General features: G+C 39.3%; 1 protein-coding gene across 1 annotated transcript in view; it reads right to left on the bottom strand.

Annotated features, from left to right (window-relative positions):
* Nucleotides 1–2985: 2985 nt before the first annotated feature.
* Nucleotides 2986–15804, bottom strand: part of LOC127866933 (mini-chromosome maintenance complex-binding protein-like) — a 55642-nt gene continuing 42823 nt past the window's right edge. Inside the window, exons 11-15 of the mRNA XM_052407798.1 lie at nt 14580–14745; nt 13200–13333; nt 10439–10603; nt 3866–3954; nt 2986–3191 (exon numbers count right to left, since the gene is read on the bottom strand). Coding sequence (XP_052263758.1) covers nt 3068–3191; nt 3866–3954; nt 10439–10603; nt 13200–13333; nt 14580–14745 — 678 coding nt within the window. The 3' untranslated portion in view covers nt 2986–3067. The remainder of the gene's footprint in view (nt 3192–3865; nt 3955–10438; nt 10604–13199; nt 13334–14579; nt 14746–15804) is intronic.

Raw genomic sequence — 15804 nt, 5'->3', positions numbered from 1 at the left:
CAACCATCTTAAATATTAACGAAAGCTCGACACTTGCGTCATTCTTGTCGACGTTCTGGAAAAAATGGCGTTAAGGTAACGCCATATTGACATTACCTTGAAAACAAACAATAACAAACCACTAGTGTCGTCGTTCTCGCACCCTCCAGACGGTCGACACATTTAGTATTCGGTGGAATCATTACGTCAATGTTCATAAATAAGGCAAAATCGAGTTAATCGTTTCCATTATTTTATGGTGCAAACTCTATACTGTTTTATTTCGAGGTTGAATTTTTGATAAAATGTGGTGCATTCAATCATTGTCGCAAAATAACATCACATTGAAGAAAACGATTGGAGGATTTTTGTTATTGAGAATTTCTTTCCTTACGTTTAGAATGAAACTCACTAAATGACGACTTATGTCGTCGCAATATTGTTCCAACCCAGCTTTTCACACCAGACTGCAAGAAATACTTACCCCCAAATCATCCATGTTCCCAGACGCTAAACCTCATTTTGGCGATAACCGTTTACTTCTAAAGACGATGCGACTGCTGGTATTTGTTTAAAAAGATATATTTATATATTTAGCCCGGACTCAAGCAGTCGTTCAGATAAGGCAACCCTACGTTTGACAAAACTCATAAAAAAAAGTGTTTTCTTCATGTTTGTGTATTAGTATAATTGTTAACATAATATGATGTATATTTAATAGATCATTCCCATATTGATTTTCCTTACTGTCGTAAGCATCCACTAGTTGGCCAACACTTTCAAAACAACAAGTATTTTGTTCATGCATAACATAAAAGGGGAGTTATTGCGAATAGCAATGTCTTGAAACTATCTGCGCGTTATGCCAGGTTACTTTGCCTTTAGGCCCATAATTTCGCCAAGAATCAACGGACCGGAACGAAACTCAAACTTCACCTTTTAGTCCTGTAGTTAGGCTTCCATTCAAAAACCAGCCAAATAACTGAAAGCGTTTCGAAAAAAAAACCCCAGAAAAAACGGTTATTATAGAGACAATTTCTAAGTCCAAGGCCCATCATTTCGCCAAAAATCAATTGGCCGTAACGAAACTCACACTTGCTCTGTAAATCCTGTAGTTAAGACTCGCATAGCAAAAATTACCTAAATATCTGAAAACGTTTCGTAAAAAAACCCTTCGGGGAACGATTATTGCAGAGAAAATTTCTAAGTCCTAACCACAAATCAATACACCGAACGAAACTCACACTTCATAGATCTGTAAGTCAGGTAGGTTGACTCACATACCAAAAATCGGCTAAATATCTGAAAGCATTTCTAAAAACCTCCGGAAAACAGTTATTATAGAGAATTGTTTTGCCAATGTTCACAACTGAACATATTCCTTAGAATAAGACAAAATCCTGTTGTTTAAATAATGTTATTGTTAAATAAATAAACCCACCCTTGTCGAAGTTCAATGGCTTTTTTTAGCGCACAGGAGCATGTGTCGTTAACTACCAGGTTTTCTTTTCGGTTACCAACCGGGTGCGAGTAGGAATATGCAAATACTGTGTATCTACTGTGACTTGGCAGCGAGCGACATCGTTAGTACACGAGACTCGTTCTTTTCATATGATCATCATTTGTGCCAATGTATGTCGTAACCACATCATACACAACTAAGTTATAGGCCGATCAAGAAATGTTCGTTCACTTTATGCTAGTACATATAATGAATGTGAAAACACTTGACGGGTCCATTGTTTCCTGAATCATTCAGCTATCAAAATGGTTGTTGCACTGAACACGTCGTCGTGATATGGTGGTAAATGTGCCAATTATTGATTTGGGCCGTGCTCTGTGAAAAGGACGTTTAATGCATGTGCGTAAAGTGTCGTCCCGGATCAGGGGAAACCCCGCATGTCCTGTATGGTGACCACCAACCAAACTCGTGTGCTGCAGAGAACTGGAATTGAACCCGGGTCGCCTCGGTTAGACGCGATTGTACCAACCACTGCGCTAGCCGGACAGCCACACATAACAGGTATTATATCACATCTTTAACAATAATATACACATAGTAACAGCTGGGGGGCCAGAGTCGAGGCCTACATCTTATGGCAAGTGACGACAATTTGACCCAAACCATTTTACCGATTTCTTAAAATGTGAAATCATTTGTAAGCTTAGCAGAAATTTAATATAGCCATTTTGTCTTTGTCAAGATCTCCCTCTTATAGGTGTGTGAATGACATGAAAAACTGTTATTAATTTTGTTAACCTTTTTAAATAATGAAGCTTTTTCTCCGATTAAATATTGAGCTGATATTTAAAACTAAATATACTTTGTTCCTTTGTTTAGGTGAGTTTACCATACTGATAATGAAAAATTGTATTATTAAATTCATTTATTACTTAAACCGAACAAAGATTTAAATATTCTTTGAATATGAACACTTTCTTAAATAGGAAAATGATTAATCCACTCCCTAAATAAAAACAAGAGGGTCTTAAAGGCCCAAAGTCGCTCACCGGAAAAACAAATGAACTGACCTGTTCTGTGCAGCCCTAGATATCATTAGAACAAATGTTTTGACCAAGTTTCATGAAGAGTGAACTATAAATGTATCTTTTAGAGTGTAAATAAGATTTTACAATAGCCAAATAAGTAAAAATGCCCCCACCCCTGGCAGGCATGTTTTTCAATCAACTGGAACTATTTTCGAACTCGTCTAAGATATCATTGGCACAATTTTCTGACCAAATATCATGAAGATCCGACAATAAATGTGGCCTTTACAGTTTTAACAAGGCAATTGTTGATGCCGCACGAGAAACAACGGACAATAGCATTGTGCTCAGGTGAGCTAAAAACTGTTTGGAAGGTGAGTGGCCCTAATGTTCATTGGCTTCCTACGCGCCTGATATAAGCAACATCATATTTGTACCGAATCATTTGCTTTGTTACGGCAAAGCCCTAGTTTGAATCAACACAAACAACACTGTAAACCTATTGATACTTGTAAATAATGGGAGTCAATTTATTCACGAAGCATCTTTAACAATATACAAAGGCAACTAGCAGTATGGGCTGCATTGATTTGCTTTGCTATGCTGATCGCTCCCTAGTTGGCAGCTGAGAGACGCGCTGTTTGCGACTGTTCTCAAGGACTTTGGCTCGACTCCAGATCTCACTGGTGGGACTCGACTTGAGATCACTCAGTGACAGCAGCCTGCAATACAACAACATTAATTACCTGTTTGTCAGAAACACAATGCCCCCTACTGCGCCACTTTGAAGCCGTATACTTGACCTTTGACCTTGAAGGATGACCTTGACCTTTCACCACTAAAAATGTGCAGCTACATAAGATACATATGCATGCCAAATATCAAGTTGCTATCTTCAATATTGCAAAAGTTATGGGCAATGTTAAAGTTTTCGGACGGACGGACTGCCTGACGGACAGTTAACTGCTATATGCCATCCTACCAGGAGCACAAAAAAATTAAAAGTTTATAGTACACATGTATATATTATGAATGGATGGTTCACTGATTGTGTATCAGTACATGATCAAGTAGATTTTACCTCAGAATGAGGGCCCCAATAGCTCACCTGAGTTGATGAACATCAAGTGTTAAAGGCTTGACAAGGTTATCTTATTTTGACATCACGTTTTTTGCAGCACAATATTATCAATCTAGATATTTGACTTCATGTTAAATTGTAGGCATACAATCTATAATCATTTCATATTTAGTTACATATCCAAAGTTGGTACTTTTTCAAAAGCTGTAGTTCAAGTCAATGCAAGAACAGCAAAAGAGTAAAACAGCAGAATCAACGCAACAAAAACAACACAAAATCCCCCTGATCGAGTTTAAATGGTCTTCATGCACCAACCTGGTGAGTGACAGCAGAGAGTGAAAGTCATCAACCGTCATGTTCTTGGGGTCGTCTTTCCTCATGTCAACAAAGTCGTCCTGAATTTTCTGAAAGACAAGGATATTAAACTGGTAATTCATAATTTTATACATATACAATTTCAAATCGTATTTAAAAAACCTTTTTTTGATATATTACGCCTGAATAGGATTTTTCAAAGTAAGTTTTAAACAAGGGCTGTTTGTAAAACATGCATGCCCCCCATATGGGCTGTCAGTTGTAGTGGCAACCATTGTGTGAATACGTTTTTTGTCACTGTGACCTTGACCTTTGACCTAGTGACCTGAAAGTCAATAGGGGTCATCTGCCAGTCATGATCAATGTACCTATTAAGTTTCATGATCATAGGCCTAATTATTATTGAGTATCATCAGGAAACCATTTTACTGTTTCGAGTCACTGTGACCTTGACCTTTGACCTAGTGACCTGAAAATTAATAGGGGTCATCTGCCAGTCATGATCAATGTAACTTTAAAGTTTCATGATCCTAGGCGTAAGCATTCTTGAGTTACCATCCGGAAACCATTTTACTATTTCGGGTCACTGTGACCTTGACCTTTGACCTAGTGACCTGAAAATCAATAGGGGTCATCTGCCAGTCATGATCAATGTACCTATGAAGTTTCCTGATCCTAGGCGTAAGCATTCGAGTTATCCTCCGGAAACTGTTTTACTATTTAAAGTCACTGTGACCTTGACCTTTGACCTTGTGACCTGAAAATCAATAGGGGTCATCTGCGAGTCATGATCAATGTACCTATGAAGTTTCATAATTCTAGGCGTAAGCATTCTTGAGTTATCATTCGAAAACCATTTTACTACTTCGAGTCACTGTGACCTTGACCTTTGACCTGGTGACCTGAAAATCAATAGGGGTCATCTACAAGTCATGATCAATGTACCTATGAAGTTTCATGATCCTAGAGGCCTAAGCGTTCTTGAGTTATCATCCGAAAATCATCTGGTGGACAGACGGACGGACCGACATGTGCAAAACAATATACCACCTCTTCTTCGAAGGGGGGCATAATAAAAGAGCCTATTAAGCCGAAGTATATAGGAAAGGGTGAACATTTGTCAGTGTCAATTTACTTTGATCCCTACTGAATACAAAACTGAGTTCAAACTTCAAAGGTTACACATTTTTAGAGAGATGTATATCGATTTAAAGAACCAAAACCAAATAGGTCCTGGAAATGAAAGAGAGAAAAGTCTCTAGTTCCTTAGATATATATAACAAGTTCAGTGCTCTCGAATTTTGATGTGCATGTGAACATATCTGGCAATTGTTTTCTAAAAACAATACTATTGCCAAGCAATATATGTCCCCTACCGGTGAAACTCAACCATTCTTGATGTAGGAACAAAATGAAATGACATGCATAATCCCCATATTGCCATCTAACCCTGTTTCAAGTTTCATGAAAAAATACATGGGTGAAAGTAGGAAATTCCCAAAATACTGAAAATAAAATCTGGGGGCCGATAGGGCCCCCAGTGGGTCCAGGGCAAAGGGCCCTGGCTAGGGGTCCAGGGGGCCAGAGGGCCCCCGGAAGCTCCTGCATTTTAGCTTATTTGAAACAAAGAAATCACTTCTCCTAAGCTTAAAGACACCTTTATTTTTAAGTGATTCAAAACAGAAAAAAACTGTTAGTTTGGCTAGAATATATCACAATCTATTTCTTAAACATTTCATGTAGATCAAATGTGATAGGCAAAATCTTTAAGATAACACTAAACTTTCTCAACTACATGTATATACACAATGTACAAATATTTACAGTATAATATAGATCAATTAACATGTTTTGGCAATACATTTTCTGTCTTGTATTTTTAAGTAATTTGTTTTTATATCTTATCTAGTTATTTACTAATGATTTAATTTACAAATCCGGTAATTTTTCACATGCGTAACGTTCTCGGCGTGAGACTTAAACGCCTTTTTCCCATTTGATTGGTACTTGATCGTTTTGAAACAGATATCACAATATCATATGCGCTACCCGGAATGATTTTTTGTTTGTTTGTTAAACCAATCTCCCCATTTCTCTCCACGAGAGTCTCTTTCATGGAGCCATTGTCATCGCCACTTGTTTTTCACATCACTTTCAAGTTCTTTTTTTTGTCGAACACCGGAAGCAAATACATGATTTGATCATGTTTTTTTGGTTTCGGAAGTAGTTATTTTGACTTGTCCGCCATATTTTTTTGAGAGATAAGACCGTTTCATAACGTCGATTTCTATTGGTTGACCGATTTACGTAATCCAATCAAAACGCTTTTTTGGAAACCGAGTCAGATTCCCGATTAACTTCGAGTAATTCCATGCGGTAAACCATTTCATAGACAAAGGAATCGTAAATTATCGGCAGGTTTCGCCAGAATATTCTAATGAGGTGACGCCATGCTGCCTTCTGCATGCGCGGGCGGTCTTGCGGGAGACATGTTATTTCGGGCGAATAGTGCCCAGAGGGATAGAACGATTCACGAGAAATGAAAGAGCAATACGCCCAGGGGGATAGACTAATAGAGAAGCAATGGCCGCGTCAAATCTATAAATAGATATGGGTTAACAGAACAGTGGGAAACCAATTTATCACGTCTGGAATCGAGCGCATTTTGTTTATCGGCATTGCTGGACACATTGCCTACCCCCCCCCCCCCCAACAAAATCTCATCGGATTTACATGATTCACGAAAACGACCTCTGAGAAGCCAAAAATACGGAATTCCGTAATAATACGGAACACTTTCACCCATGAAAATATGAAGAAGTTTTAAAGTTATTGCAGGATCCAGAAAAGTGTGATGGACAGACTGACAGACAGACTGACACATAGAGTGCAAACCATAGAGTGTTTCACCGGTAGGGGACAAAAAACTGTATGGATTGTTGGTTCCAATGTGAATAAAATATTATGGGTATAAAGTAAGAGTAATTTTTAATTTGAAGTTTCATTTTTGTAGCTAAATTAATTCTTTAGTTACTGAGAAGTAAGAATTGTATTACATTTAGTAACTGTGGCAGAGCTATATGAAGACACCATCCACCCAAAATGTAATCCTAAATAAAGTTTTGATGACACCCATCTATCTTTGCAGGTTCATGACATTAGCTGAATTCATTCTTACAAGAGTAAGCCCTGTTGCAATGTTTAGCAATTGTGACCAATACCACACCCATTCTAAACACAATCCTTAGCCAGTTGTGGTTATTGAGTACCTTTCTATCTATATTTGAACCTTACTATGGGTAAACGGGGCTTAATGCATACGCATAGTGTCGTCCCAGATCAGCCAGTGCAGTAAACATAGGTTTATCAGGGTTGACACTTTCTGCTATTATGGAATTTTGTTGTTTAACCCTTTCAGTGCAGGAACCGAATTTTGAAGGCCTTTGCAAACAGTTTGGATCCTGATGAGACGCCACAGAACGTGGCGTCTCATCAGGATCCAAACTGTTTGCTTTTCTGATAGTATTCTTTGAAAAAAATCAAAGAAAATGCTAATTTTAGAAATTCAGCAGACGACATTTTAGCAGAAGACAAATTACCCAGCATGCAAAGGGTTAAAGGAGGTCTCTCCTAAATGAAAATCCAGTCTAGGTGGAAAGTGTTGTCCCTGATTAGCCTGTGCTGAAGGCACACATTATTCTGGGACAACACTTAATGCACACGCATTAAGCCCGGTTAACAAATAGCATGCTGTTTTATAAGTTTCCTTACAATGCCTCATTTTGTTCTCAAGCAACAGAGCCAAAATCATTTGCTAGATTCACTTATGGTTACCTTGACCCAGTCCACTGCATGTACAATCATATGCCAGGTCTAGGTTGAAGAACTTATAAATGAAGTAATATTCGATTGGGAAATTGCTTTTTCAGTCAGTATTTCATTTCAAATATATCATGGCCCTCAGTATAACTACTCACACTTTTCATGGTTTACCAGCACGAAATGCACAGACTTGAAGTAGACATTGACAAGTGCCATACTTGAATAAGAGGTAGGGCTGTAGAAACAATTTTACGTCCAATCACCAGACAAGTCATATGGACAGGCTGGAAATAATCCCCGAGTTAGCCAGCCAGAATTCAATATTTAGAAGTTGCATTCAAACATCTTAATATTTTTTTTTAGAAATAAGGTTAAAACCTTTGTTTGGAAAGTTTAAACCAGTAACCATAGCTTTTTTTTAAATTTCAATTTCTAAGTGTAAACAAGAGTTAAGCGTTCAGACACATATGCCCCCCCCCCCCCACCTACCCCAAAACAGGGCTTTGAACTAGTGACCCCAATTTTAATATGGGTCAGCTACTATCCAAGGCCGATGTACATGTGAAGTATCAAGCCAATCGGTCAATTTGATGACGATTTATTGATTGGAAACGATTTTCACACTTATTGTGACAGTGACCTTGGACTCCAAATTCAATAGGGGTCATCTACTGTCCAAGGGCAAATCACATGTGTAGTATCAACTTAATCTGTCAATTAATTGATGAGTTATTGATTCGAAATGATTTTCAAACTTATTGCGAAAGTGACCTTGACCTTTGACCTAGTGACCCCAATGTAAATAGGGATCATCTACTTTCCAAGGACAATGCACATGTGAAGTATCAAGCCAATTGGTCAATACGTTAACAAGTACTTGATCGAAAATGATTTTCATTCTGATTTCCATACTTATTGTGACAGTGACCTTTGACCTATTGACCCGAATTTCAATAGGAGTTATCTACTGCCCATGGCCAATGCACATATGAAGTATAAAGCCAATTTGTCAATTTGTTGACAAGTAATGGATTGGAAACGAACTGGTCTACCGACAGACCAACCGACAGTCATCCAGCAAAACAATATGCCCGCTCTTCTTCAAAGGGGGCTTAAAAAGGGCCCATTAATTTATACAATTTACAACAGATACAAATTTGGTAAATAGGTTCATTTTTATTGAATGAACACTCTAAAGCCATGCTTGAGAAACCATAAAAAAAAAAATAATAACCTAGCATGAAAGCTGTTACGTAAGGGAGGCAAATAGAATGGCTTGCTTTTTCTTTTGTGCATACAGATGCCAGCATATTAAGAATTCCTTATTTTGCCCTCACAATTCATTTTTAAAAACAAAAGCCAAGATATTAATATAATGTCTAGATAAAGCGTTTTAACAGTGTATTTTTCTTTCAAATTCCGATTAAAAAACAAAAGTTTGTTCCCCTTCCATCCACCTCTATAAAACCTTAGTAAATATAATTTTAATTTATTCATTCTAATTATTTTTTAGTATTTGTAAGCTAAACAAGAGATGTGTTTGTCAGAAAGACAATGCCCCCTACTGCGCCGCTTTGAAGCCATGTATTTGACCTTTGACCTTGAAGGATGACCTTGACCTTTCACCACTAAAAATGTGCAGCTCCATGAGATACACATGCATGCCAAATATCAAGTTGCTATCTTCAATATTGCAAAAGTTATGGGCAATTTTAAAGTTTTCGGACGGACGGACGGACAGACTGACTGACAGACAGACGACAGTTCAACTGCTATATGCCACCCTACCGGGGGCATAAAAACAACAACACAAAAAGGACCCGGCCCCATTCCAAAATGGTGAAAAAAACAAGATGTGTTTGTGAAACACAATGTCCCCCTATATGACGTTTGACCTTGTAGGATGACCTTGACCTTGACCCTTCACCACTCAAAATGTGCAGCTCCATGAGATACACATGCATTTCAAATATAAAATTGCTAGCTTCAATATTGCAGAAGTGACATTACATGAGCAATTTTTACCCATATATTTGACCTTGAAGGATAACCTTGACCTTTCACCACTAAAAATGTGCAGCTCCATGAGATACACATGCATGCCAAATATCAAGTTGCTATCTTCAATATTGCAAAAGTATTCATAAAATTAGCGATTTGGGTCACATATATTTGACCTCTGACCTTGAAGGATGACCTTGACCTTTCACCACTCAAAATGTGCAGCTCCATGAGATAAACATGCATGCCAAATATCAAGTTGCTATGTTCAATATTGCAAAAGTACTCATAAAATGAGCGATTTTGGCCACATATATTTGACATCTGACCTTGAAGGATGACCTTGACCTTGATCTTTCACCACTCAAATTGTGCAGCTCCATGAGATACACATGCATGCCAAATATCAAGTTGCTATCTTGAATATTGAAATACTGCAAAAGCGTACATTAAATGAGCAATTTTGACCCATATATTTGACCTTTGACCTTAAAGGATGACCTTGACCTTGACCTTTCACCACTCAAAATGTGCAGCTCCATGAGATACATATGCATGCCAAATATCAAGTTCCTATCTTCAATATTGCAAAAGTTATTGCAAATGTTAAAGTTGGCGCAAACCAACCAACCAACCAACCAACAGACCAACCAACCAACAGACCAACAGACAGGGCAAAAACAATATGTCCCCCACTACTATAGTGGGGGACATAAAAAACTGGTTTATTTTTAATCTTTGTGATTCTACCTTCTGTATGTCATCATTCAAGGAGTACTGTAGGTTGCGAGCCAGGCCCAGGTATGTGCGACATCGCCTGAGAAAGTCCTCCGTGAGTCGAGAGTCAAGCTGCGTGAAGTGGGTGCGCAGGTCGTCCGGGGCACCGGAGTATTGGAGCGGCAACAGGCAATCACTCTGCAAAGAATTAGCATCATTTTGGGAAATCTGGGCTTAATGCATTTGCTTTAAGTGTTGTAGCGGATTACACTGTGAAGTCCGCACAAGCTAATAAGGGACAACAGTTTACCGGGGTCGTGATTTTAGAACCACCTCAGGGGAGGAAAATGAAATACCCCCTTAACAGGTTTCAATGAACTCTTCATTTATATATAAACAAGCAAATTCTTAGAATTGATATCCCCCGCCAATATGCTTCTGGACACAAAAGTGTTTTATTTGACACTCAAAAAATCATTTTTTCGAGATACAAAGGGCCATAACTCCGTTATTAACAGATGGTGTACAATGCTATTTGGCATGCATCATTCTCTTATCCATATGTATACTCATACCAAGTTTCAATGAAATCCGCCATGGCACTTCCAAGATATGGCTCCGGACACAAAAAAGCATTTTTTCAAGATACAAAGGGCATTAACTCCGTTATTAATAGATGGGGTACAATGCCATTTGGCGTGCATCATTCTCTTAATTCTGTTAACAATACTGCCTTTACTTGATGAGATATAGCACAAGCATGCAAGAAATTATTGAGCATAATACTCCAGATATTTATGAGTCTCGCTCTGGGAATATGGGGCTTAATGCCTGTGCAAAAAGTGTTGATCCAGATGAGACCGTGGGGACTTAACAGGGATGACACCATTCGCTTATATTGAGTTTTTTGTTTAAAGGAAGTCTCTTAATGATGATTACATATTCTAAATTCTCATTTTATAGCTGTATAAAAGAGGAAGCATTTTGCTCCACAGACTTCCAACCTATACCTACAAACAGATCGACCACCAAGAAGCTCCTCTGTGCAGAATCATAAAAACAAGAACACAACAAGGGCTGTTTGTAAAACATGCATGCCCCCCTATATGGGCTATAAGTTGTAGTAGCAGCCATTGTGTGAATACGTTTTTTGTCACTGTGAACGGTGGTGGTGGTGGTGGTGGTGGTGGTGGTAGTGAAGGTGGTGGTGGTGGTAGAAGTAGTAGTAGTGGTAGTAGTAGTAGTGGTAGTAGTGGTAGTAGTAGTAGTAGTAGTAGTAGTAGTAGTAGTAGTAGTAGTAGTAGAAGTAGAAGTAGTAGTATTAGTAGTAGTAGTAGTAGAAGTAGTAGTAGTAGAAGTAGAAGTAGTAGTAGTAGTAGTAGTAGTAGTAGTAGTAGTAGTAGTAGTAGTAGTAGTAGTAGAAGTTGTAGTAGAAGTAGTAGTAGTAGTAGTAGTAGTAGTAGTAGTAGTAGTAGTAGTAATAGTAGTAGTAGTAGTAGTAGTAGTAGTAGTAGCAGTAGCAGTAGCAGTAGCAGCAGCAGTAGCAGCATTACAATACCAATACTTAAGAATGATCAAATGGGAAAAGGTAACCTAGCACTGGCAGTAAATATGGGGCTCATTTACAGGTCAGATTTGGAATCTTTGCTGTAAAATGAGATTTTGAATGAATTAAAGGGAGGCAAATCTGTAATAAAAAGAACATGCATAAACCGTAGTTGTTTCCCTTGTTTGAACCATGCTAAATCCTTATAAATTTATAATGCCTATTTCCAGTAACTGTGACCTTCACCTGTGACCTTTGACCTAGTGACCTCAAAATCAATAGGGGTCATCTGCGGGTCATGATCAATGTACCTATGAAGTTTCATGATCCTAGCCCCAAGCGTTCTTGAGTTATCATCCGGAAACCACCTGGTGGACGGACCGACATACCGACCGACCGACCGACCTACCGACCGACCATCCGACCGACATGAGCAAAGCAATATACCCCCTCTTCTTCGAAGGGAGGCATAACAATTTGATTCAAACCTTTTCAAACAAGTCACAGACCCATATCACGTTGACTTCTGGTTAAGCTAAATTCTGTAATTGCTTGACAGAGTAATGGGTGTTCAAAACACGCACCTTTCTTTAAAAAAAAATCTTTTTAATTTGCAATACTGCTTTAATTCATTCTTTCACTTTACAGCAAGATTCTTGTTAAATAACTCGTGGCCTATTCTATCCAATTAGACACTGTGAGTGAGAAATCTTTATTTATAGATACACAAAATAAACTTATATAGAAAAGTTACTCCCTAACTTACAGGCAAGACAGATATCACTTGCATGCAAGATAAATATCACTTACATGCAATATAGGCATCACTTACATTGAAGATAGATATCACTTACAATGAAGATAGATATCACTTACAGTCAAGACAGATATCACATACATGCAAGATAGATATCACTTACATGCAAGATAGATATCACTAATATGGAAGAGATATCACTTACATGCAAGACAGATATCACTTACAGTCAAGATAGATATCACTTACAGTCAAGATAGATATCACTTACAGTCAAGATAGATATCACTTACTGTCAATATAGATATCACTTACTGTCAAGATAGATATCACTTACAGTCAATATAGATATCACTTACAGTCAATATAGATATCACTTACAGTAAATATAGATATCACTTACAGTCAAGATGGATTTCACTTACAGTCAAGACAGATATCACTTACATGCAAGATATACATCACTAACAAGAAAGATAAATATCACTTACAGGTAAGATAGATCTTCCCTCTGACAATATGAGAACAGACACATCTGCCATGAATTCCTGGCGGTGGAAGTTGAAGTCATACTCCACCTTTTGCCACGTGATGAGGTTGCCTAGGGCTGCCAGGTTCTTCACACCTTGGAGTAACAAGACAGGAACATGAATTGCTCATGTACAGGGTAGGTTTGTGAGGGACACATGTACAGGACAGGTATTTGAATGACACATGTACACTGTAAATCCAATTTAACACGCTTCGTTATAACACGGAATCCAACCAATATTTTGAAAAAAACGGTGCCGAGGCTGTTAGGATTGAGAAAAATCATATAGTTTTGGCTAAAATTGGGAAAATAATGTTTTTGCTTTTTTTAAATTTCCATTGCTTTAAAAATTGAGAATGAAAGTCTGTTCAATATTACCTGTGCGTCTTTCAGAGTTTATATACAAGTCATCACAGAATCTCCACAACTACCTTATGTGCTGACCTCCTGTATCATTTTACGCGTACTGGTGTTCAATTTATAGAGCTGGAAAATTAAATTAATTCAATCACAGTTTTCATTAAACGAGGTTTATACCAAACCTCACCAAAAAGTCAGGTTGCTGCTTCAAAGGACTGGGTAGAATGTATTAAGCACTGTTTTCCCACAACCAGGCTCATATTTCACAACAAGAAAATGGCCCCCTCTCACCTTGCACATCCAGCTCCCCCGCCCCCAGATGGCTCCCTCTTACCTTGCACATCCAGCTGCCCCGCCCCCAGATGGCCCCCTCTTACCTTGCACGTCCAGCTGCCCTGCCCCAATATGGCCCCCTCTTACATTGCACATCCAGCAGCCCCGCCTCCAGATGGCCCCCTCTTACCTTGTACGTCCAGCTGCCCTGTCCCCAGATGACCCCCTCTTACCTTGAACATCCAGCTGCCCCGCCCCCAGATGGCCCCCTCTTACCTTGTACGTCCAGCTGCCCCGCCCCCAGATGACCCCCTCTTACCTTGCACATCCAGCTGCCCCGCCCCCAGATGGCCCCCTCTTACCTTGCACATCCAGCTGCCCTGCTCCCAGATGGCCCCCTCTTACCTTGCACATCCAGCTGCCCTGCCCCCAGATGGCCCCCTCTTACCTTGCACATCCAGCTGCCCCGCCCCCAGATGGCCCCCTCTTACCTTGCACATCCAGCTGCCCTGCCCCCAGATGGCACCCTCTTACCTTGCACATCCAGCTGCCCCGCCCCCAGACAGCCCCCTCTTACCTTGCACATCCAGCTGCCCCGCCCCCAGATGGCCCCCTCTTACCTTGCACATCCAGCTGCCCCGCCCCCAGATGGCCCCCTCTTACCTTGTACGTCCAGCTGCCCCGCCCCCAGATGGCCCCCTCTTACCTTGCACATCCAGCTGCCCCGCCCCCAGAGAAGTCTCGTCCAACACCAAGTTGGTCTGACAGGCCAGCTGCAGAATTCCGGAACACAGTCTGTTGGCTGTGTAATCTTTGTGTGGGGAGAACGGCAGCTTGTTCATGTTGTCCAATGACATGTGCACTAGATGGGTCTGAAACATGGGAGTGATGGAGAGAGACTGTTTAACCCTTAACCACTCAGACACGCATTTCGATCCATTTGTAGTCCCTTAGAAAATCACATTAAAGTAAAGACTTTTTTACTAGACTCTATACTATACTGATGAGTAGCAAACAGCATAAACCCTGATCAGCCTGCGAGTTACTGCGAGTTATAAACTGGTTGCATATTCACTTTGCTTCTGAGTGTAAAGGCAGGGCTACAACCACATAGATCCAAAGACAATTTGAAAGTTCTGCCAAATTAAAATCACTCAGCGCTCAACAATAAAAGGAAGGATATTCAATTCTGGCAAACTTCTGTTGCCTTGGTAACCCCTTTACCACTCGGATATGCACTTTGACACACCTTAAGGCCCTCAGAAAATTAAATTATAGAAAACAAGAGGGCCATGATGGCCCTGAATCGCTCACCTGACTAACCAAATACAATCCCAACCCAGATTTCATCAAGATAAACATTCTGACCAAATTTCATAAAGATTTGATGAAAACTGTGACCTCTATTGTCTATACAAGGTTTTTCTATTATTTGACTTAGTGACCTAGTTTTTGACCTAGTGACCTAGTTTTTGACCCCAGATGTCCCAAATACAATCCCAACCCAGATTTCATCAAGATAAACATTCTGACCAAATTTCATAAAGATTGGATGAAAACTGTGACCTCTACTGTCTACACAAACAAATTGTTGACAGTTTTTCTATTATTTGACCTAGTGACCTAGTTTTTGACATCAGATGACCCAAATACAATCCCAACCCAGATTTCATCAAGATAAACATTCTGACCAAATTTCATAAAAATTGGATGAAAACTGCGACCTCTATTGTCTACACAAGGTTTTTCTATTATTTGACCTAGCTTTTGACCTAGTGACGTAGTTTTTGACCCCAAATGACCCAAATACAATCCCAACCCAGATTTTATCAAGATAAACATTCTGACCAAATTTCATAAAGATTGGATGAAAACTGTGACCTCTACTGTCTACACAAGGTTTTTCTATTATTTGACCTAGTTTTTGACCT

Source organism: Dreissena polymorpha, chromosome 2 (assembly GCF_020536995.1).
Source record: "Dreissena polymorpha isolate Duluth1 chromosome 2, UMN_Dpol_1.0, whole genome shotgun sequence".
NCBI classification, from domain to species: Eukaryota; Metazoa; Mollusca; class Bivalvia; order Myida; family Dreissenidae; genus Dreissena; species Dreissena polymorpha.
The sequence above is the reverse complement of the archived record's forward strand: the minus strand, read 5'-3'. Positions and strand labels throughout refer to the sequence as shown.